Below are 25,230 nucleotides of genomic sequence, written 5' to 3' on the forward strand. Positions count from 1 at the left end.
TTGAACCTCGTAGACTTAGTAAAAAGGTATATTAACTCCACAAACTTACCACAGAGGTCATTAAGCCTTTAGGTCATACGGTGTTGTGACGGTGAGACTCGTGGTGGATGTGAAGGAATCCTCAGCTAAGTGACCCTTGGTGTAAACTATTTATATATAATTCCACACAAAGAGAAAAAAAAAAAAACAGTAAATATTTCAGATAATTGATTCTCTGTGTTTATTATTTGTATTTATTGTCTCTATTCCTCTCTCTTACACTTTGGTATGGGTTGAGTCAAAGGGTACAGAACCTTATGAAAGAGGGGGGGGGAGGGATGATAGGTAAGTAGTGTGTTGCAATATAAGTGTAGAAAGCGACAGGAATGGGCTGAATCATCCAGATAGATAAACACACACACACACACACACACACACACACACACACACACACACACACACTCACACACACACACACACACACACACACACACACACACACACACACACACACACACACACACACACACACCCTTCGGCAGTATACAAAATGGAGTGTTAAATACCAAGACTTATCTGTGTAGGAAGAAATACTTAACAATATCTTAATAAAGACTATTGGAGTAGAACCACAGGGAGAATATCCACACTAGAGAGACCAGCCCTGACTAGATATCGCCCAATGTCTCCTTTTTTTTCCCTCTTAGAGACTGTCTCAATCTTAAAGAGACTCCAGTTATATATCTCTGTCTCTCTTCTTTCTTACTCCCTCGCATAGATCTTTTTACCTAAGAAATTGCAATTATCTCACTCTCTCTCTCTCTCTCTCTCTCTCACTTAACTTTTTATCTCTATCTCTCACCTTGTAGAGACGGCGACGAACGAGGGCCAGCCACTTGACCCCGTGTACTGCCCTGTTGACGGCCGCTACCACATCACCTACAACATCAACGACGGGCTGGAGAGTGCGACCGAATGCCCTGAGCCCTCCTCCACCCTGGCTAACTGTCCTCGAGGCAACACCTTCACCATGAACTTCCACAGATGCAAATTCGGCGATTTTTGTGAGTGTTTGAAGATCTTAAGTGTATTCCTGTATTATTTTTCGTGTTGTTTGAGTTTCCCCTCTACTTTTAATCACGCTGTTTTCTGTTGAAGTTGGTTATTGGTAAACAAAATTAGTTTTTTTTCTAATTATCTCAGAATTTTTGCCTGTTTACGTGTTTATAATTCATTTGTCTGTTGCTTTACAGTTTTTTGTGATTTTCTGTCTGAATAATCGTAGTTTTTTATTATTTGTATGTGATTTTATTCTGTTTGTTGTTTATATATGAGTGAGTCGACTTTAAATCACTGGTAGACGAGTCGACTTGGAATCACTGCTACACGAGTCAATTCACGACCATAAACATCGCGGTTATCACACAAGATCACAAGATGTCAACCAAAGACTCGCACAGTATAAACAAAGACCTCGTAGTTATAACAAGACTCAAGACTCACACGTTATCTTAAAATGACAAAGATATTAAGAACTTGCTACAGGAGATATAAACAAAAGACTACAAGAGATATTAACAAAAGACTACAAGATATATAAACAAAAGACTACAAGAGATATTAACAAAAGACTATACAAAAAATATCAACAATAGACAACAAGATATAAACAAAAGACTACAAGATAATAAACAAAAGACTACAAGAGATATAAACAAAGACTACAAGATATATAAACAAAGACTACAAGATATATAAAACAAAAGACTACAAGAGATATAAACAAAAGACTACAAGAGATATAAACAAAGACTAAGAGATATAAACAAAAGACTACAAGATATAAACAAAAGACTACAGGAGATATTAACAAAAGACGACAAGATATAAAAAAAAAGACTACAGGAGATATAAACAAAAGACTACAAGATATATAAACAAAAGACTACAAGAGATATTAACAAAAGACTACAAGAGATATAAACAAAGACTACAAGATATATAAACAAAGACTACAAGATATATAAACAAAAGACTACAAGATATATAAACAAAAGACTACAAGAGATATAAACAAGAGAATACAAGATATATAAACAAGAGAATACAAGAGATATTAACAAAGACTACAAGAGATATAAACAAAAGACTACAAGAGATATAAACAAAAGACTACAAGAGATATAAACAAAAGACTACAAGATATATAAACAAAAGACTACAAGATATATAAACAAAAGACTACAAGATATATAAACAAAAGACTACAAGATATATAAACAAAAGACTACAAGAGATATAAAAAAAAGACTACAAGATATATAAACAAAAGACTACAAGAGATATAAACAAAAGACTACAAGAGATATAAACAAAAGACTACAAGATATATTAACAAAAGACTACAAGATATTAACAAAAGACTACAAGAGATATTAACAAAAGACTACAAGAGATATAAACAAAGACTACAAGATATATAAACAAAGACTACAAGATACATAAACAAAAGAATACAAGATATATAAACAAAGACTACAAGAGATATAAACAAGAGACTACAAGAGATATAAACAAGAGACTACAAGAGATATAAACAAAAGACTACAGGAGATATAAAAAAAAAAGGAGATATAAACAAAAGACTACAAGAGATATAAACAAGAGAATACAAGATATATAAACAAGAGAATACAAAGATATTAAGAACTTGCTACAGGAGATATAAACAAAAGACTACAAGAGATATAAGCAAAAGACTACAAGAGATATTAACAAAAGACTACAAGAGATATTAACAAAAGACTACAAGAGATATAAACAAAAGACTACAAGAGATATAAACAAAAGACTACAAGAGATATAAACAAAAGACTACAAGAGATATAAACAAAAGACTACAAGATATATAAACAAAAGACTACAAGAGATATAAACAAAAGACTACAAGATATATAAACAAAAGACTACAAGAGATATAAACAAAAGACTACAAGAGATATAAACAAAAGACTACAAGAGATATTAACAAAAGACTACAAGAGATATAAACAAAAGACTACAAGAGATATAAACAAAAGACTACAAGAGATATTAACAAAAGACTACAAGAGATATTAACAAAAGACTACAAGATATATAAACAAAAGACTACAAGAGATATAAACAAAAGACTAAACAAAAGAAGAGATATAAACAAAAGACTACAAGAGATATTAACAAAAGACTACAAGAGATATAAACAAAAGACTACAAGAGATATAAACAAAAGACTACAAGAGATATAAACAAAAGACTACAAGAGATATAAACAAAAGACTACAAGATATATAAACAAAAGACTACAAGAGATATAAACAAAAGACTACAAGATATATAAACAAAAGACTACAAGAGATATAAACAAAAGACTACAAGAGATATAAACAAAAGACTACAAGAGATATTAACAAAAGACTACAAGAGATATAAACAAAAGACTACAAGAGATATAAACAAAAGACTACAAGAGATATTAAGACTACAAGACTACAAGATATATAAACAAAGAGAATACAAAGATATTAACAAAAGACTATAAGATATAAACAAAAAGAACAGGAGATATTAAAAAGACTATACAAAAAATATCAACAATAGACAACAAAAGCCCTTCTAGTAACCCTCAATTGTCTTGTCCTTCACCGCCCCACGTAATGGCTGACCCAGAACAACGTGGGTTTCACCTCTTCCGCCAACTATTTCGTAAACTTTCGTTGTAATTATCCATCTCCGTCCTGATGTGTAAGTGTGACGTCATATTTAGAGTGATGTGTGTTAGATAGCTTGAGTATGACGTCATAACACTTTGGAATGGTATATGTTAAATGATTTGAGTGTGACGTCAGCCTTGAGTGTGACGTCAGCCTTGAGTGTGACGTCAGCCTTGAGTGTAAAGAAAAAAAAAGTTAGGTTTATAGCGAGGAAAAAGTATAAAGAAATTTACTTTTTTTCACAATTACTGGGAAAAATAATGTGCATGTTTTTTTTCAGAATGTGGTGACTAACACTGATTATTTCTTGTTCATTCTAACTTTTGTGAATAATAAAGATAATTTTTTATTTTTTTCACAATTCTGGGTAAAATTTTAGATTTTAGTAGAATTCTGTGTTAAATTATTCGATTTTTTTCTAAAGAATTTTGTACCATATACGTATTTAGATTTTATTTCACATTATTATTATTATTATTATTATTATTATTATTATTATTATTATTATTATTATTATTGTTACTATCATTATTATTATTACACTACCACTACTACTACTACTACTACTACTACTACTACTACTACTATATTATTGCTATTGTTGTTATTATAATTATTTTTATTCTAACACTCTGCCATACACCCGTACACACACACCGTTATACACATCAAGTCATCGAGTGAATGGTGGTCCTCGAGTGCCTGGCTCGACCTCGCAGTTACTGTTATTGCTCGAGAACATTGTTTTTACCTGGTGGCAAAATACCTGTCATCACTCTACCTTGACACAATCAGCTGACGCCATGACGCGAGTGTGACGGTGCCTTGACGGTGAACTGTGGATCGTAGTGTGACGGTGGTTGACGGCAGTGTGACGGTGGTTGACAGCAGTGTGGCGGTGGTTGATGGCAGTGTGACGGTGGTTGACAGCAGTGTGGCGGTGGTTGATGGCAAATGCACCATAATTAAGCTAACAGTTATCTCCACAGCTAACAGCCAGGCTTTTGACAGCTAAGAAGCTGTCCTGCCCTTGTGCCAACTCACAGCTAAACTCCATCCTAACATCTCAGCTAAACCCATAGTTAAAAAGAGACATACTAAAGCCCCTATTGTAATCTTCTCAACTAAGTTTCACAGCTAACTTCTCATTCTGTTCTCCGGCAGCTAAGAGCTATGAGTGCCTGGGTGACTGGGAGGGCACTGACGGGCAGAGATACCTGGCACTACATGACCCTTCGGCACTGTCCGCGGCTGGCACTGACCCTCCGCCTCCTCGCTTCCGCTGTGCTGTGAGTATTGCCTTATTGACCAGTTCACTCTGAGGGAATAAGGTTCAGAAATAATGAGAAAACTCGAACATTTATTTTTTTCCTGTGTATGTCTGATCTGTTGTCTCTATGTCTTTGCTAAGGTCTTTGTCTGGTCTACAATATACGCCCATAAGACAGCAGATAGTGCTCAAGGGCCGATCCGGAGGGGGTGTCCTTGGGGTCCGGTCCCTCCCTTTTCACCAGAAAATTCCAATACTTTTCCTTTAATGCAGTATTGTACTCAGGCGTTTTTGTATAGTAAAAAGTATTTACTATTGACCTCAGAATATCTCCTAATATACATGGCTTCAAAATGGCCTCAAAATGTCCTGGATCCGCCCCTGGCTGCTAACCCACACCCCCCGCCATAAACACGATCTTTAGCCAGCTATTTATGGGATTTTAATTCATGAATTTAAAGTCATCACTTCAAGAACGAAGAATAGACAAAGCTAACCCACTCTCTCTTCCTTGCTCTCGTAAGGGCGAAATTCACCTCTTACTTAAGGGGATTTTGATACATAAATCAATACTGGCTGTGGTGTGCTTCATGCTTGGGTGATCATTGCATATGTTCCCTCGTCGCTGCTGCCCACAGCTATTTAAACTAAAAAGCATTTCCTGTTTTCTTCCCCTTGGCGTGTTCGATTCCCTGCTGTGCATTCATCCATCTGCCAAAGTAGATAACGAATTGAACAAATATTTAAGTTATTGTTCCTTAGATTACATTTAGAACGGTAATTATAGTTTCTGTTGGGTGAAACGGTTGAGGCTTGAGGGTTATTAAGCGTTGAGAAATATTCGAATAAGTTTAAATCGGAGTGCAAGTCGGTGCCGGAAGGGTTGGGAGGCGGGGTTCACACGGGAGTCACAGCCTGAGGCCTCAGCGCGTGATGCTGTGTGGGCCGCCAGCAAGAAGCCACGCTCAAGGGCTATTTCCGGTCCTTTTTTCCGGTTCTGCTTATACACCTTTAGGTAGGAACTCCAACGACGGTGAAGGTGGTGGAGGAGACATGTGGAATTTTTGTGGTAGGGAGAGCTATTTACACGTCGAGGGGGTGCCAGGCTGTAATTGGGTGAATAATTGTTTTCTGGTTTTTTTCATCATATTTTTTTCAATGAACGTGATTTTATTTGGTGTTGGACGTTGGTTAAATCCTTTGAAGACGATGGTTTAGGTTTAGCTTTCAAGACGCTGGTTTAACCCTTCTAAGACGATAGTTTAACGAACCCTTTTAAGATGGGAACATAACCTTTTGTAGACCACGGTTTAATCCTAGTAGACTATGATTTAACCCTTTGACGAGTGTGGTTTAACCCTTTAGACGAGATGGTATAACCTTTGAAAAGACGAATTAACCCTTTGCAGACGATGGTTTAACCTCTGTAAAAGATAACATAACCCTTTAAGGATTACAGCTTAAACTGTCGTCTTCAAAGGGTTAAAAGACCTTAAGAGAACCGGTTTAATGTATTACCAACTTAAGGATATGAACAGGTATGTGTGGCCATATTTACCTGCTGTGTTAACCCTTTCTTGTCGCTTCCTACACCTGTCTCACTTCGTTATATCTACATGTTATTTCTTTCCTTCTTTGAGATTTCTATACTTCTCAGTGTACACCCAAACAAAAGTGTGAGAGGAGGAAAAATATGATAGATAGAGATGAACTGAAAGGTAGATAGATTGTGTATGAGATTGGTAAAAAATATATAAATGGATGATAGAAATTGCAGAGATTTTTCACTTAAAATTCTCTGTCTGAAAACGCATATGGAAAAATATAAGAAAAACTTATTTATGCTCTTCAATATTGAGTAATTTCCGACGATGCTTAAATAACAAGAATATAAATTCTTTCTTAAGAATGCTTACAAGAACTGAATCTTTCTTCAAACACGAATCCCACGTGTAAACATGCAGGCATTTAAACCTATCACAGGAATCTTAAAGCCAAAAGAACTACGGTTAAAATATCCCATGTTAAAAGTTAAAACTCATACGTGGATTATTTGAAGACATATTGCTAATTACACAAGTGGGTAATCCCCTTTTCTTAGTTTTTATTAAGGTTTGGCTGTCGTAACTCACTACTGGCCAGTCAAGAGTACTACCTGCATCCTCATTGGGTAGCTTAAGTTTAATTGATCCGTCCACCATGGAGACAACCTGGCCTGTGATTGGCCCAAGCCTGAAACGTGGGTCATGTAGGCCACGCCAACAAAAGGCTGCCCACCAATTATTTTTAAATTGCTAGCTTATCAGATATCCTTAATACAAAAGCAATATTAATAGCAATAATAACGACGATAATAACTAGGAAGATTTTTTTTAATGAGTGATAGATACCTACAGACTTCAGGAGGTCGTGTTCTTCGCCATGGCACGCGAGCTGTAGTAAGTTCCCGCCAAAACACGACATTTCTAGTGCTTTTCTTCACCCAAATTCCTCAATTTTACAGTTTTCTTAAAAATGCTGAGGTTATAACGTTACCTCTAAATATAAGTTTTTTTATGTTCTTCCCCCCAAGAGTACAGTACAAGACTTCACAACTCATTTCCGCTCAGATACAGGAGTTGGTGTTAACGCATCGCTTTTAGTTGTTACTTGCCGAAATTAAGTATAAGTTATAGTAAACTTGTTCTCATAAATTCTAGAATTCTTAAACATTTCCACAAAACTCAAGAATCTTGTTCTCTATCTGCTAAAATACACGCCTCTTTAATACTTTTCACCAGAATATGATTATAATACTCTTTCCTCCAACATACAATTTATCATATACTTAATTCAACAAAGTGAGAGTTTTAATACTTTTTCGCATAATTAGATGAGTTGCGAGAGTTTTTACCTCGTTGGCAGCCGTGTGAAGTAGCTCCGTCTCGCTGCAGATAATCTAACAAACACTTCAGTATAATTGTTTGGGTAATACAGAGGTAAACCACTGCTACAGCCCGGAGAACTCCAGACCTGTGACGTCACGGCCGACACACCACATCCGGTCACTCTCTGCACCTTGAAACGTGTCCGATCCGCTGCCCGACATAACCAAATAACTCACTTTTAATCTCAATCAATTTGATTTCTCATCACAACAACCAAGATCCGTTTTAGTAAGAATGATTATCGTATATATAAAAAAATGTATATACAGTATCTCGTAATAGTATATGAATTAATTAAAAGTCCAGATTATCAAGTCAAAATCTCAGGCATTCGGATGAAACTTGGAACAGGTCACACACCTCTTACGACTACGTGTTTTGTCAGCTCGATCGCCCTCAAGTGTCCGTCTTATTATTTTTACGATATTTTGTTCTTGTTTTCCCGGTTGAGATTTATCGAGCAACACCGTGTCTTAAACATTAGTGGAGGTATATATTCACTGTCAGAAATTTATGACAAAAAAATTTTGAAAGAAGAGCTTAAGGTTATCATTAGTGAAGATATATCCCTTCCTGCCCAAGAGCTACGTGTTGGCGGGCTAACTCTTAAAAAAAAAATCTTGTTTCTCTTCTCTTACTCTCTGGATCCTCCTCATTCTCCTTCGTTTTTCTATTTGTTTTTATCGTTGTTTTCCTCACTTCTTCCTGTTTTATCGTCGTCATCAATCTCTAATAAAGAATATATATATATATATATATATATATATATATATATATATATATATATATATATATATATATATATATATATATATACGCACAACTAATATTTTTAGGTCGATATATTAATAAAAAAAAAAAAATATATATATATAATTACCAACGAAATATTATCTTGTCTGTCAACTCCCATCCACGTACCATGATGCATCAACCCTAACGTGTTACCCCCAAGTTGATAATAAATAGTTGGCGTCACGTGAGGGAAGAAGACACACACACACACACACACACAAGAACCACCTGCCGTAGAACCAGCCCTTAGTAGAGTAATGGGCGTCACTTTTAATCGGCTGTGTCGTCATCAGCAGCAACTGTGGCGATGTTAACCGCGTCAGGCTAAAACTTAACAGCCTCCTCCCTCCCTACCTCACCTCCTACCCCTACCCTCCCTACCTCACCTCCTACCCCCTCCCCGTACTCCCCTACACCCCCTCCCCTCCTCTCACAGGGTCTGAGGAAATGATGAAGGAAAAACAAGGATTTTGTCTTCATTCATTACATTCGTTCATTCATTTATTAATTCAGTTATTTTTAACCATATGAACAATGACTATATTGTGTGTGTGTGTGTGTGTGTGTGTATCAAGGATGTTATATTAAAAATTTCGTTAACACCAATAAATAATTAATTGTAATGTCATTACAAAATCATTAACTTCAAATCCATTAACTTTAATTATAAATGACATCTTTTCGTGGAAGATAATTAATAAAGCTTGACGCAACAACAACAGAAAAACGTTTAATAATTTAATAAGAAATTAACGTTAGCCAAAGCACCAAAATTCACTCACAAATTTTAAAGACTGTTAACATTGACTTTCCATGACCCCAGTCCTCTCTCTTGTCTTATTCCACCTTCAACACAACACCAGGTAGCTGTAGCAGTCACTTGTGTTCTTGGGTATCTGTCTGACTGTCTGTCTAGTTGTCTCGTTGACTTCCCCAAATCCTACAAACTGGTAATAGCTGCGTCATGGCAACACTGTAAAACAAATGACGGTCGATATTTGTTTACATTTTGTCGGACCTCGGCAGTAATGGTGAGAACCTGAGTTGGTGGTGTACACGACTCTCGCTGTGTTTATAACTGAGCATAAAAATTCGTTTTGGTATTGGCAACAGTGACTTTTTTTTCTGCTTCGGTGAATTTTTAACTCCAAGACACTGCTGTAAATACCTCATGTTTCTATGTATGTAAAGGAGAGAGAGACATTCATCTTACGTCAGATTTGTTTAATGTTCTGAACACTTGACAAATACGTGACTGTATCTCTGTTCAACCACGAGATGAAGATTGTACCTTAGGAAAGTGAAAGTGCAGCAGTGGATACAGTTTACAGAAGACCAGGCGATTTGGCACAGAAGGAGGCACTGCTCTCGACCGCCTACACTCCCCAATTGTAAGGTCAGGTACCCCTTCAACAGCTGGGGTGTACTGTACTTCAGGTGCCCGGGAAACGGACCAGCGACCTTAGGACAAGAGACAATTCACCCAACTACCGCATCCTCCCTTAACCTTACCAAAATACAAACGATGGTAGAATACACCCCAACTTATCGACAACACTTGTTATGGTAGAATGCGCTTTAATTTAACTTAAACACTTTATCAATATAGCCATAACTTTAATTTAACTTATACATTTAATATGGATGACTACACCTTTAACACAAGTAAATATTATCCATAACCTATAAGTATCTAACATGGTAGAACGCACCCTTAACACAATCCCATAAATTTGCAGAACGCACCCTTAACACAAGCCCCTAATTTAGCAGAAGGCACCCTCAACATAAGCCCCTAATTCAGCAGAACGCACCCTTAACCAAACCAAAACATCCAGCAGGGCGGAAAAGAATTAACGCCCTTAACCTCACCGTACACATCGAGGCCGAGTGGCAAAAAGCCCTGTAAACATTATAATTACGTACCGTGGAGCGTCGCTAATGCCCTTCTGTAGACTTTTCTCGTCCGGGAATGTCTTCACGCCGGGGTTCCAAATTTCTACGCTGCCTCGGTGTTTCTCTCGTCTTCGCTACCTCCGAGTCGTTTCTTTTTCTTATCGTTTTTTTTATATTTATTTTTTAAGCTGTCGTTTCTCCGCAGCAGCCGCCATCTCTTAGCGTTCGTTGACCCACCTGTCGTCCATTTTTTTAGAAGGAGGGGGGGGTGGGATTTTAACTTTGTATTATTTGCAATTTTGCTTTCGCAGGAGCACGTTCCCGAGGTTTTTTTTTTTTGCGAATGATCTTGTCTTGAAGAGGAAACCTGGTGGGTGTTTGACCTCAGTGATGGCGGGATGTGTTTCTGGGTAAAAGATCATTGGTTTTATTGTATTATTGTTCCGTCATGGGTGAAGGAGATTCAGTGCCAGTCACTCCGAGTTCAAAGTTTTATGTAAAGGCGTTAAAGTCCCAGAATAGATTTGAAACTTTATTCATCGTGTTATACCCAACTCAACTAACCTCTCGTTCCTGCCAGCAAGATTTCCCACCAGAGGAAGATACAGTGTAAAGTGTAGGATAAAACCTTCCGTCTTTTCATATTAAAAACCGTCAATACAGAACCTAATTGAAGCTAAGGGAACCACAGTGTGTTCTCTGACAAACTACTTCCAAGGAAATAGTCAGACCAGTTGACACAGTTCAGGACGCCTCGGTAGACATTTGTTTTTACGATTAATCAGCCTAATTTCCTCCTCTCCTGATTTGACTGATGTGAGGTTTTCGCGCGCGAGGAATATTTTATTGAGTCAACCCAACGAATATTTTTTTTTTCGGCCACTCTTATCTGTTAGAAAAATTGTGATTGGTGGTCAGGTTTGTTCTCTACGGGGGTGCGGAGAGGACGGAGGTGGGGCCAGCAGTAGCCAGTTGTTATATACTATTATGTGTCTCTTGTAATACTTATTGTGTTATGTTTTCAGATGTACAAGGTGGAGGAAGACACGGGCCAAGTCTACCTGTCGCTCTCCTATGACTCAACCTGTATCAACAAGCTACACTCAGCCTGGGAGGGCTACGAGACTCTGGTCCTCACGCCCACCCCGCCCAAAGCGCCCGTCTCTGAGGTGTGTATAAGCTACTTACTCACTTAACGCATACCACATTGTTAGTTTATACGCCTCTAGCTTCACTGACGCTCGCTGTAATGTGCCTTTCAAAAAACAAACAACATACCCCCTTGTAACTAGATCTAAACCAGTTTCTCGTGACCTGACACAACTTGGGCCAAGATAGAGAGTTAATCTTTCTTGCTACTTAGTTTTCTCCAGCAACTCCAGGTCCCTTAGTAATGTTATTTCTAGTCTTGGTGCACAAGGACGCCGCGGTGAATATATCTGATTGTAATTTTCTTGTCTGGTTTCATCCTTTGTTCAAATATAATGTTGTTTATGTATGATGCAGAGAGATATGTGAGTAGCGGGTATACAGTACTCTCTCTCTCTCTCTCTCTCTCTCTCTCTCTCTCTCTCTCTCTCTCTCTCTCTCAACCCTCACGTTCCCTCACTTTTCCCCTCTATCCGTTCTACATACCTTACCCCACTCGAGCCCTCACTCACTCACTCTCACTCCCACTCTCACTTTCTCCCTCTCTTCTCAGGCCTCCAATGCCAAGTGCACGTTTCCGGAGTGGGCACAGGGCCAGTGGGAGAACCTACGTGTAGAAGATAACCAGGCCACCTACACCGACCTCAACACCTACAAGACCTTCAGGGTGTTCTGTCTCGACCAGAGTATGGCTGGCCTTGTCCCCGTCTACACCCAGTCCCAGTGGTGAGTGTTTTATGGTGTTGTGTTATGGTGGTGTTGTGGTGAGTGTTTTATGGTGTTGTGTTATGGTGGTGAGTGATTTATGGTGTTGTGTTATGGTGGTGAGTGTTTTATGGTGTTGTGTTATGGTGGTGTTGTGGTGAGTGTTTTATGGTGTTGTGTTATGTTGGTGTTATGGTGAGTGTTTTATGGTGTTGTGTTATGGTGGTGTTATGGTGAGTGTTTTATGGTGTTGTGTTGTGGTGGTGAGTGTTTTATGGTGTTGTGTTATGGTGGTGAGTGATTTAGCAGTGTGTGTTATGGTGGTATTTAAGTGGAGTGTTTTGTAATTGTTGTATGTTATGGTGGTATTATGGTGAGTGTTTTATAGTGTTATGTTATGAGTGTGCGTGTTTTAACAGTGTTAATGTTATGGTGATGTTGTGGTGAGTGTTTTATGGTGTTGTTATTGTAGTGGTGGTGTTTTATGAGTGTTGTGTTATGGTGGTAGGTACATGGTGTTGTGTTATGGTGGTGTTGTGAGTGTTTTATGATGTTGTGTTATGGTGGTGGTATAGGTAGGTGTTTGTAATTGTGTATGGTGGTAGAGTGTTTCTATGGTGCTGTTATTGGTAGTAGTGATTTATGGGTGTTGTGTTACCTGGTGTTAGGTGTTTATGATTGTTGTGTTATGTTGGTGTGGTAGGTATTTTATGGTGTGTTGTGTTATGGTGGTGAGTGTTTATGGTGTTTTGTTATGGTGGTGAGTGTTTTATGGTGTTGTGTTATGGTGGTGAATGATTTATGGTGTTGTGTTATGGTGGTGAGTGTTTTATGGTGTTGTGTTATGGTGGTGTTATGGTGAGTGTTTTATGGTGTTTGTGGTGTTATGGTAGGTGTCTTATGATGTTCGTGGTGCTGTGGTGAGCGTCTTCTGGTGTTCGTGGTGCTGTGGTGAGTGTCTTATGGTGCTGTGATGGAGTTTATGGTGCAAATACTGGTTGTTATAGTGGTGTAGTGGATTGTGCTGAAGTATTGGGGCGCTGGTGGTGATTAAAGTTCTCCCACCCTCCCTCCCTTTATAGAGACTAGTCTCCCTCCTTGATGACTAAGCTCCCTCCATCCATTCCTCCCTGGTGACTAAGCTCCCTTCCTCCTTGGTGACTAAGCTCCCCCCTCCCTCCCTCCCTTCCTCCCTGGTGACTAAGCTCCCTCCCTCCCTTCCTCCACTTCCTTCCTCTGGCGGATCGGAACTCCACCCCTTCTCTGCTCTCGCGCGCCCACCTGCCACCTTACTGACGTCACAGATCCACCACGCCTACACGCCACGCCCATATAACAAAAGACTTACGACTGCGTGCACCGAGGCATTGAGTTCCTCTACAGACCACCTGCGGGCGGGTCCTGCCGCTACGCCTCCATCGGTGTTCAGGATGTGCTCACAGGAACCTAAGCGACCTTGGGTGGGTTAAGGACGTCGTTGGATTGTGATTGTCTGTGTTGAGGAACGCGGGGATAGATGTAGGGAATTGGTGGAGAGATGGAGGGGTGTGTTGGAGAGGTGGAAGGATGTGTAGGAGTGTTTTAGAGGTTTGTATCATGTGTTGGAGAGGTAGAAGGATGTGTAGGAGTGTGTTGGAGGTTTGTATCATGTGTTGGAGAGGTAGAAGGATGTGTAGGAGTGTGTTGGAGGTTTGCAGCATGTGTTGGAGAGGTGGAAGGATGTGTAGGAGTGTGTTGGAGGTTTGCAGCATGTGTTGGAGAGGTAGAAGGAAATGTAGGAGTGTGTTGAAGGTGTGGTGTGGTGGAATGAATGTATTTGAATAAGATCTGTTTGTTGTCCCTTGAGAGCAACACCTGCCCCATCCCTCAGTCTGGGGTCGACACACCTTACAAGACGCAGTGTGAAATACAATCTGGTCATGGACACACGTACTGGGTGTCACTTTTTAAATGCTTACTTGACAATGAAATTTAAGTAGACTAGTTTACCTGGAATTTTTGACGATATAGATGAAACAGGATGGTCCTTGTGCACCTACAGTAATCAATGATATACTTTGTTCTTCTTAAAGTAAATGCACAGGGACTTTTCGATCACCCTATTACATTATTGATAACAGGAGACGTACTTGAGGTTTTTAGGATCTGTTTACCTCTTTATATTTAGGTTCTATTTGCAGATCGAATTTAGGGTTTAGTGAAAAGTATATATTATGTACTGGGAAGAATTACATATTTAAACGTATCTAAAATGAATATTAAATGTAAATATAATACTAACTAAATTGAAAAATAATGATTTGTTTTACAGCGCCTCATGACACTAAGTAATGAATGTATGACGCTTTTAAAATACCTGTGTTAGTTTCCATGACGGCTGGCGTGACGGGACGTATACATTACACGACAAGTCTCCATGACACTCGAGTATAAATGACATAACACGTCCCAGTGATACCAAGCATAAACGCCACAACCACAATACCTTCCAGTGACACCAAGTATAGACGCCACAACCAGTGACACCGAGTATAGACGTCACAGCCACAACATATGAAGGCTATCGAGTCGTTTATGAATCAGCCATGTTTTTTTCCGCCAGTTTAAATTGGGCTAATTAGACCAATGGAATGTGACGGGGTAATTTAGACGAGGAGGGGGGATTAGTTCACGCATTCTTGGAGGGGTGGAGGGGCTGGTGGAGTGGGGGGGGGTTAAGTCCTTCAGGTAGGGGTAATTAGAACTAAGTGGCAGGGTAGTTAAGAGTAGTTAGGGGAGTAGGGGGAAAGTGGTGGGGGAAGGTTGTTAGCTACCGAGTCAGGTCTAGCGGGTTACGCCCTTCCGGTGAGGAAGAGGATGAAGGAGAAGTGAGGAAGAGGAGGAAAGAAGATGAAAGGAGGAGAGGGAGAAGAGTAAGGAAGAAGGGATGGTAATGACTTGATGAAAGCAATTTGGGGAAGTGTGGTACTTCCTGTAATGAGGTATCCCTTAGGGAAGTACCCATAGGAATGTACCTCTGGTGATATACCCCGAGGAAAGTGCCCACCCCCTAAAAAAAGTACCTCTAGAGATGAACCACTGAAAAAGTATCCATATGAATTAGTTTACCCTTAGGGAAGTACCAACTACTGCCTGAGAGGTACTGTCGTGAGCGAGGGTGGAAGGGAGTGACTAACACAGGTAGCAGATAAGTCATCAAACCTTCTTATTGTTTTTATCACCTTTTTATCTTTATTCATTATCTTCTTGGTTCTGTTTCCTTCTCGTTCTTCGTTGTTTTCTTCCTCTTTCTTTGTGTTTGTTTATTTACCTTTCGCTGTTTTTTTTAAGTTTTGCTTATTTTCCTCCGTATCTCTTCTCTTCTCTTCTCCATCCTTTCCCATTTCTTTTCCTCCTCTTTGTTCCTTCCTATCTTCTCCTTTATCTTCCCCCTTCTCTTTTTCTTTATCCCTTTTCCCCCCTCCCCTCTTTCTTTCCCTTATCCCTCCTCTTCCTCCCATCCCCTACTCCTCCTGTCTCCCCTCTTCCTCCTCCTCCTCCTCCAACAGTTTCCTCCCTCACTCATTCTCCACCGCACCTCTCCTGCCACACTTGTTCCCTCCCTTCCCTCTTTTCACCCTCCTCCCTCCTTCCTTCGTTTCGTTCTTCCTTTCCTTCTTCTCTGCATTCACTAATCTCTACTTACCGTCTTCCGCTTCCCCTAATCTCCCCTGCTTCCCTTCCCCTTCTCATTACCCCCCACAATTACCCCCCCCACCTCCTCCCTCCTCCAAACCGTGGGACGCCTGTTAGTTCGGCCAAGTCGCGTGTCAGAGTTTAAATGCCCCGACGCGGTCTCAGAAGGTCTTTTAAAGCAACTGAGAAAGAGCCATGGCCATTTAAACAAGACGACCCCCCACCCCAGTTTGTAGGCCATTTACATCAAGAGATAAATAGTCGTTGTAAAAGCGTTTATGGATTATGTATGTTTATGTAAATTAAGTTACCGTAATGCTAATTTTATGTTTTTACTGAGGATTGCCAAGTCAGTGTGTTCGGACGTCTTTCGCTTACGACGGAAAATTTTACGGACTCTTTCAGAATCTAACCAAATAGTGTAACGATTTTTTTTTTTTTTTAAGTTTCAAAGTAGGTGAAAATAATAATATCCCAAATTATAAATAGTAAAATATATTAGATACTATTAAACACCGACAAAGTATTAATTTAGAGGTAATATTTTTGGTTTGTTTGGATTTGAACGCCTAAATGAATTATCTTATAACTGTAGATTACAACCCAAAATATATAATAATTTTTGTTTGCCAAGACAGAGTAGTGATATAAAAGTAAATTATTTAATATTTTTGAAACCTTACCATCTACGAATTCCTAAATTGGTGAACAAAACTTTTAATTAAATTTTTTTTGAGAATAATAACGTGAATAAATACTCAGTAATCTATTATAAAGGCAAATTACATTATTATTATTATTTTACTTGTGTTATTATCATCTTTATATTTACTTAAACTATTAGTATTAGTAGTAGTATTAAATTTTAAATATCGTAGAGATTTCGACGCAGACAAAGTAATCATCCAAATTACAAAAGTTTATGATTTTTTTCTTTGGAGTTACATTTGGAGATTTCAACGCCGTCAAGATAATTAGTGACCTTTGGAGAATTAAATTAATGACAAATGTAATCGAATATAACTACTTACCATCTGACCAAGATAATTGAACACGGCAAATGTAAACCAAAGTAATCGAAGACAAACGTTATGGAACCAAAAGTAATCGAACACCACAATTGTAACAGTACTGAACAGACTGAACCTTGGGTGGTCATCGGATGCGCGTATGACCAGAGGCGCTGGCTGGCTGTGGTATCAGTCACTCACTTCCGGTTGTGTAAGTACTGCCCGGAAGTGACATAATATTCATGTACTGTCTCACAAGGTGTATTTCCCATTGGTGTGTACTGGTTAGTCTGTGTGCGTGTACTGTCTGTATTGTTATGAGAGGAGTACTTTCCCATTGGTAAGTACTGTCTAGAAATTGTGTACTGACCCGCGACATTAACCTGACCTGTAACGAGGTACTGTCCGGATGTTGTGTACTCTCTCTCTCTCTCTCTCTCTCTCTCTCCCCTTCCCCTCAGTGATTGGAATGGAGAAAAAGAGAGAGAGGGGATGGGAAGAAAGAAGGGAGAGAGGGGGGGAGGGGGACAGGAGGGCGCCCGTACAGGTAGGAAGACAATTAAGGTAATGATAGGATGTGAGTGTGGGAGTCGTGGGACCCACACAACATCCGCACCCAAGACGCGCGAACCTCCCCAGTCTGCCACGTGCCTCCCTCACCCAACCACCGGCGAGGACGGTCCTTACGTCATTATTTTTGGCTTTAATGAGCCAATCAGTGACCAAAATGGCTTTCTACGTCATTACTTGTGGACTTAATTAGCCAATAAGTGGTCACCATAGTGCTTACGTCATCAACTGTGGTCAGGATATGTCATCATTTATTCAACTGGTTATGTTTGTCTTATTCACAAAACAGAGGCAACAATCGCCTTTATAGTGAGTTAATTAATCATTCTTTGGCTAGGAAGGTGTTACACGTCATCATTTAGGGATTTAATTAACAGATCAACTACCCTGATGCCCTTTTACGTCACCAATATGGATGTGTTTTCCTCCCGTGCAGCCATTCAGTGATCACGATACCCTCTTCCCCTTACGTCAATGAGTTTATTAGCCAATCACCGCCAAGTACAGCACCCAACGTCATTACTTGTAGTTTTAATTAGCCAATCAGTGGTTAGGACACCTTACTTTGTTACCGTTTATGGACGCAACTTCCTTCCACGTGGTTTTCTCAGTCAATTAGAGCCCATTTTGACTCCTTGCGTCAGCATTTATGGTCATCTTCTGCCTATTTTTCCCCCAATCAGCAGCCAATTACCTCTTTTTTTAACCAATGGAAAAACGCAATGACATTTTTTTTAAGTAATCAGTAGCTCGTGTCCTACGTCATCGATTATTAATTTGCTAGTTATTTATTTTAACCAATTGAAAAACGAGATTTTTTCAGCCAATCACTTGCCAGAAAATCCTATTACATCATCGTTTATGAAGCTGCTTACCATTTTTTTTAACCAGTCGGAAAATAATATTTCTCGATGATTACCTGGATTAGTTTAATTGAAAATGTGAGAGAGAAGAGGAGACGAGAAAGAGAATAGGAGAGATAAAGAATACAGAGAAAATTCGAGATATGGTTACAGATACAAATAAAAGAGAGCCGCTGGTCATCAATAATTCCCCCCCAGCCTTACACACCACCGCCCATACTGTCGCTTCCGTAACATCCCTCCCCTCCTGGACGCTGCGAAAAACACCACTCACTTCCCTTTACCATCGTTCAGCCGAGACGGGGAGGTCAAGTGGTGGCTGACAAGGACGAAACATTACGACGCGTCTTCAAGGAGTGAGGGACGAGGGAGTTACCGGAGGCAGGTGCGACTCAAAGCCCGGAACACACACACACACACAGTATATACTAAACACCTAGGGACAACTGCCACCTGGTCCGGCCCTCATTATACCTGTTATCTAGATAGGGTCTCTAGAAGTTGGTAAAGCCTCTAGAGTTAGATAGATTTTATTAAGGTGCAATACAATAATAATAATAATGATAATAATAATAATAATAATAATAATAATAATAATAATTCACCCTTTAACCCTGTAAGCAAAGACTCAAAATCCATATATGTCAATGAGAGTAAAAGCAGACATTATTTATCAACCTGTTGGGGGAAGATGGAATATACGGGTAGAGGAAAGATTAAAGGAATGAGGCAATAAAAGAAGAAGTAACAAATAATAAAAGTAATCAAGCTGAAATGAGGCGTAGTAGAGTAGCGAGGCAGGAGTAAGGAGTAAGTTAGTAGCCAGATAGGAGTAAAGGAGTAGCGACAACTCCAGGCAACACACTAACCCAGACCTAAACACTCGGTGACAACAACAGTTTCCGCTTCCTCCGCCACCCACCACTGCCAGGGTACGATGATGCTTGTAATGCTCCGATAACGAAACCGAGAATATAATGAATAGAGAAAGAAAACGATAGAGACATGAAGGGAAGGATAAACAAAGCAGATATATGATAATTAATGAATACAAGGTTGCGTTAATGACCGGAAGGGTGATAAGTATAGTGATTCGGTGGTGTTTACAAAGATGCAATCGTAATTACAAGGATGCAGTGAAGGCCGCATAGATAGGATGACGACTGCAAGGAATGTACAGTAAATAAATGTTCACAATATATAGAAAAGAATAACATAAGGAAACTTTTTAATTTAACTTTGGGTAATATTGACTTAAAGAACATATAAGAACATAAGAATGGGGGAAACTGCAGCGGGTCTATTGGCCTATACTGGGCAGTCCCCGCTACAGGACATCGCGGGCGTAAGTAGAAACAGAATTTAGCTGTAAACAAGACACACTCAATCACAGACTTAAAGTGTAAACCTCTAACCTGGTTGTTTACAAGAAAGAGAGAGAGAGAGAGAGAGAGAGAGAGAGAGAGAGAGAGAGAGAGAGAGAGAGGACATAACCATCACGAAAGCTTGTAGAAAATATGCATATCTTAATGACTACTACGAGTACAACAGGTGTCAGTGCCCCATAAAGGTCAAGGTCATAACACCAGGGGAGGGGGGGAAGAAGGGGTTAGTGAATGGTACAAATGTCAGTGCTCAGTTATGTGTTAATTAGTGACTGAGCGGCGTTAATAAGGGAGTAGCAGGTGTTAATTACTAGGGTAGATGTTAATGAGTGTGTGGGTGGTGATAATTATACACGAGTCGTCCACCTCTGGCTATTAGTACTAAATCATTGTGATTATTAGTTTTCTTGGCGATTTTTTTTTTATTTTTCGTATTTTTCTTCCCTTTCTCTGTTATCGTATTTTTTCTTCTAAGTCTTCTTCTTTATCTTCGTCTCCTTATTTGTTATATTTATCTTTGTTTCTTTTATTCGTCTTCCTTTATTACTTGGTTTATATTCGTCTATTTCTCCCCCCCCCCCTGGACGTGCACACCCCCCTTTGCCCCCCCACCCCCCAGGACGTGCACATCATCCCCACCACCCAGGACATTGCACATCATCCCTCCACCCCCAGGACGTGCACATCATCCCCCCACCCCCAGGACGTGCAAATCATCCCCACCCCCCAGGACGTGCACATCATCCTCCCACCCCCAGGACGTGCACATCATCCCCACTCCCCAGGACGTGCATCATCCTCCACCCCCAGGACATGCACATTATCCTCCACCCCCAGGACGTGCACATCATCCTCCACCCCCAGGTCGTGCACACATCATCCTCCTCCCCCCCAGGACGTGCACATCATCCTCCACCCCCAGGACGTGCACATCATCCTCCACCCCAGGACGTGCATCATCCTCCACCCAGGACGTGCACATCATCCTCACCCCCCAGGTCGTGCACATCATCCTCCACCCCCGAGGACGTGCATCATCCCTCCACCCCAGGACGTGCACATCATCCCCCACCCCCCGGACGATGTCATCCCCCACCCCCAGGACGTGCACATCATCCTCCACCCCCAGGACGTGCACATCATCCTCCACCACCCCCAGGACGTGCACATCATCCCCACCCCCAGGACGTGCATCATCCTCCACCCCCAGGACGTGCACATCCTCCTCCACCCCGAGACGTGCATCACATCCTCCCACCCCCAGGACGTGCACATCATCCCCCACACCCCCAGGACATTATCATCCTCACCCCCAGGTCGTGCACATCATCCTCCCTCCCCCCAGGACGTGCATCATCCTCCACCCCCCAGGACGTGCACATCATCACCTCCACCCAGGACGTGCACATCATCCTCCACCCCCCAGGTCGTGCCTGTCATCCTCCACCCAGGACGTGCACACATCATCCTCCACCCCCAGGACATGCACATCCTCCTCCCCAGGACGTGCACATCATCCTCCACCCCCCAGGACGTGCACACATTATCGGAAGGATCTAAATGCATTCATGACGATTCCAAGGCCATGAAGTGTTGAGGCGACGCAGTTCCTGTGAGACAGACAGACAGACAAAGAGACAGTGAAAGACAGACAGACTGGATAGACAGACAGATAGACAGATAGATAGATAGATAGGTAGATAGATAGATAGATAGATAGATAGATAGATAGATAGATAGAAGATCAAAAGTGAGATATGACAGACAGAGAGAGAGACTTCACCTCCATCTAGTTGTCCTTGGAAGAACTTCTGTCCTTCGTGTCCTCTCTGGCTTATTATTCTTAAGCTTTTGCTGTTCCTGTCTTTGTTTATTTCACACCTTCTTCTTCTTCTTCTTCTTCTTCTTCTTCTTCTTCTTCTTCTTTTCTTCTTCTTCTTCTTCTTCTTCTTCTTCTTCTTCTTCTTCTTCTTCTTCTTCTTCTTCTTTTTCTTCTTCTCTCTCTCTTCTTTCTCTCTCTCTCTCTCTCTCTCTCTCTCTCTCTCTCTCTCTCTCTCTCTCTCTCTCTCTCTCTCTCGTTCCTTTTCTGATTCCTTTGTCAATTTTCTTTTTTCCCTTTCGTTTCCTCCTCCTCCTCTTCTCTTCTCTTTCATCTCCCACTTTCTCTCCACCTGCCTCTCCAGCTAGTATTAAGAGAAGAAGAATAAGAGGAAGGAGGAGAAGAGGGGATAATGATGATGATGAGGAAACAGAGATGAGTAGGAGAGATGGGAAGGAGGAGAAAAGAGGGGGGAAGAGAGAGGGAAGAAGGAGGAAGAGGAGAGAGAAGGGAGGGAAGAGAGGGAAGGAGAAAGAGCAGAGGGAGAGAGGGGAAGAGGGAAGAGGGAGGGAGGAGAGAGGGTGCGGCAGAAAAGAAAGAGGGGAGAAGGAGGAAGAGGAGAGTGAGAGGGGAGAGGGGAGAAGAGGAGAGAGAGAGAGGGGAGAAGGAAGAGGACAGAGGGGAGAAGGGGGGAAGGAAGAAGAGGAGGAGAAGAAGAAAAAGGACCAGATATCTGTGGGTGGTCGTGATGCGTTCTCAAGGTCTTGTACCACCATTAACTCTTAGTCTTCCTCTTCACCACCTCACGTCTTCCTCTTCATCACCTCACGTCTTCCTCTTCACCACCTTACGTCTTCCTCTTCACCACCTCACGTCTTCCTCTTCATCACCTCACGTCTTCCTCTTCATCACCTCACGTCTTCCTCTTCACCACCTTACGTCTTCCTCTTCACCACCTCACGTCTTCCTCTTCATCCTCGTTTTCATAATTTACCACCTCGTCTTCTCTTCACCACCTCGTCTTCCTCTTCACCACCCCACGTCTTCCTCTTCACCACTCGTCTTCGTCTTCATCTCCACGTCTTCCTCCTTACCACCCCCACGTCTTCCTCTTGCCCACCTCCCGTCTTCCTCTTCACCACCTCTCCATCTTCCTCTTCACCACCTCACGTCTTCCTCTTCACCCCACCTCGTCTTCCTCTTCCACCACCTCCATCTTCCTCTTCACCACCCCACGTCTTCCTCTTCACCACCCCACGTCTTCCTCTTCACCACCCCACGTCTTCCTCTTCACCAACTTAAGTCCTGCGTTTCTCTTTGCTAACTTGAGCTATCTCCTCCTCTTCGTCAACCTGAACCTTCCCCCCCTCTTCGCCAACTCTACCCACCTTTCTTCTCTTTCGCCAACTCGCCAGTATTCTTGCTCGCCAACTGTATAATGCAGTAATTAACATCCTCCTCCGCCTCCTCATATAAGCATTAACTCTTGTTGACACTTATCTTTGAGCACTTGAGCGTTAACCTTGATATGTAAACAATGGCTCTTATTAGCTCGGCCTCTTGTTGATAATATTTCGCCTGTTTACATGTTGTTTTCATCTCCCTGTGTGTTGTTTAGTTTCATTTGTACTCTGTGTTTGTTTTGTAATGGAGTGTTGCTCTGATCAGATAAACAACGATTGTCTGGTTTCTGTGGTAAATAGCCTTCATGTTCTTTCTTTTTTAGTCAACTTAGTATTCAACACCTAATAATGAGACGTTCCAATAATGTATTACCTTATCTTGAGTTGCTCTTCCTCATGATCCTTATTTCTTCTTCTTCTTTTTCTTATTCTATTATTATTATGTCTTTAATTTTGTGTTTTTCTCAACTTCTCTCTCATTTATTCTACTCCTCTCTTGCGTTCGCCATTTCCTCCATCTACATATTTTCTTTTTTATATATTTCCTTTTTACGAGGTGTATTCCCGCACCCTCCACCCCCCCATGACCCGGTGATATATAAATACTCTGTAATTTTCTGCCACAGCGGCGACGAAGCCTTCACCTGTCTGGCCATGCAGGAAAGGAGTTCCAACGTTATGGAGTTCCAGATCAGTAAGTCTTTTTAAAATATTTGTTCTTGTAATTTTATGTTCCAACATTAAGAAGTACAGTACATTACTTAGTCAGAATGATTTTTTTTAATCTTAATGTTGTTCATCTTTTAAGTTTCATCTTTATGGAGTTCTAATTCTATAATTTTATTTGTATGTGTTTTGTTTTTTAAGTTACATTTAGAATATTGTTGGAACTGTTTTCGTGCCCTTAATTTCACGTTCACCGGATGTACTTCTTAAAGGTAATAATACGCTGTGAACCAATAACTTCTGTGTAATGACTTAATTTACTGGGAATTACTCATGTTTATTGATATATATCGATGGAAGAAAGGACAGTTCAATTTACAATATAACTTTCTTTTTCATAGATTGATTTACTATATGATGCTGTCAGTATTTTGTTTATTTCAGATATAATTTTATGGTGTATAACCCAATAGTTACCTCCATTACTACTACTACTACTACTACTACTACTAACAACCACCCTCCCTCACACAGGTCCGGACGTGAAGGAGACATATGAGATGGGTCTGTGTTCCTCCCCCGCCTCTCTCACCTGGGACTCTTGGGTCACACAAGGACGTGAGTTACTAATTAACACACGTACACCTGTTCACTTATCATACCTCGAGTTAACTCCGTTACCTGTCTACTAATCATACCCTCACGTTAACTCACCCGAATCTCCCTTTAGTAATTACCTGGCCAAATGTCATCTGGTAAGAGAGACAGATTCAATTATAACTTTATGACTGAACTTAACATGAATTTTACGAGGCTTATTCCCATCCCCAAGTACGTATTTCCTTTAATATTATCTCATTATTTAATATTCTTTCATTTGAGGTCATCGCTCTATTACTGTACGTGTAAATATTTACCTCTACTCTCTCCTGATGTCAACAGTTGCACATATCTCTTTACCTAGGCTGAAAAAAATGAGCTAGATTTCTATGATTGTTTCATTTTTGGGCCACGAGAAATATTCAGTGGGTTACGGCCACCTTTGACGTATTTTGCCTCAGATGTTACCTGGAGTGGAAAACCTCTTTCATTGTAATCATATCATTATGCTTTCTACTACTGATAAGATATAGATAATTCAATACCTTCATATCACAAGAAAAAATAGTAACTGGTTTCTCATCTCCAGTAGAATATAATTGATTTGATTCTGTTATTTCCACGACATTTTTAGTACTACTCTTCAAACCATGTTGGAAATTTTAAATAAAATTTCCAGGTACATGTGGAGGAACGCGTGTGATAAATCAAGCATTAAGAGGTTCGTAAAGAAATGTCACAAAATTCCTCTTGATCCAGTCTTTAG

General features: G+C 40.5%; 1 protein-coding gene across 1 annotated transcript in view; it reads left to right on the forward strand.

Moving 5' to 3' along the window:
- Positions 1-25,230, forward strand: part of LOC121880402 — a 64,692-nt gene that overhangs the window by 31,916 nt on the left and 7,546 nt on the right. The window contains exons 4-9 of the mRNA XM_042387592.1: positions 849-1,043; positions 4,896-5,020; positions 11,645-11,788; positions 12,322-12,494; positions 23,825-23,892; positions 24,399-24,482. Coding sequence (XP_042243526.1) covers positions 849-1,043; positions 4,896-5,020; positions 11,645-11,788; positions 12,322-12,494; positions 23,825-23,892; positions 24,399-24,482 — 789 coding nt within the window. The remainder of the gene's footprint in view (positions 1-848; positions 1,044-4,895; positions 5,021-11,644; positions 11,789-12,321; positions 12,495-23,824; positions 23,893-24,398; positions 24,483-25,230) is intronic.

The sequence above is a fragment of the Homarus americanus genome, unplaced genomic scaffold (assembly GCF_018991925.1).
Source record: "Homarus americanus isolate GMGI-L3 unplaced genomic scaffold, GMGI_Hamer_2.0 scaffold50165, whole genome shotgun sequence".
NCBI classification, from domain to species: domain Eukaryota; kingdom Metazoa; phylum Arthropoda; class Malacostraca; order Decapoda; family Nephropidae; genus Homarus; species Homarus americanus.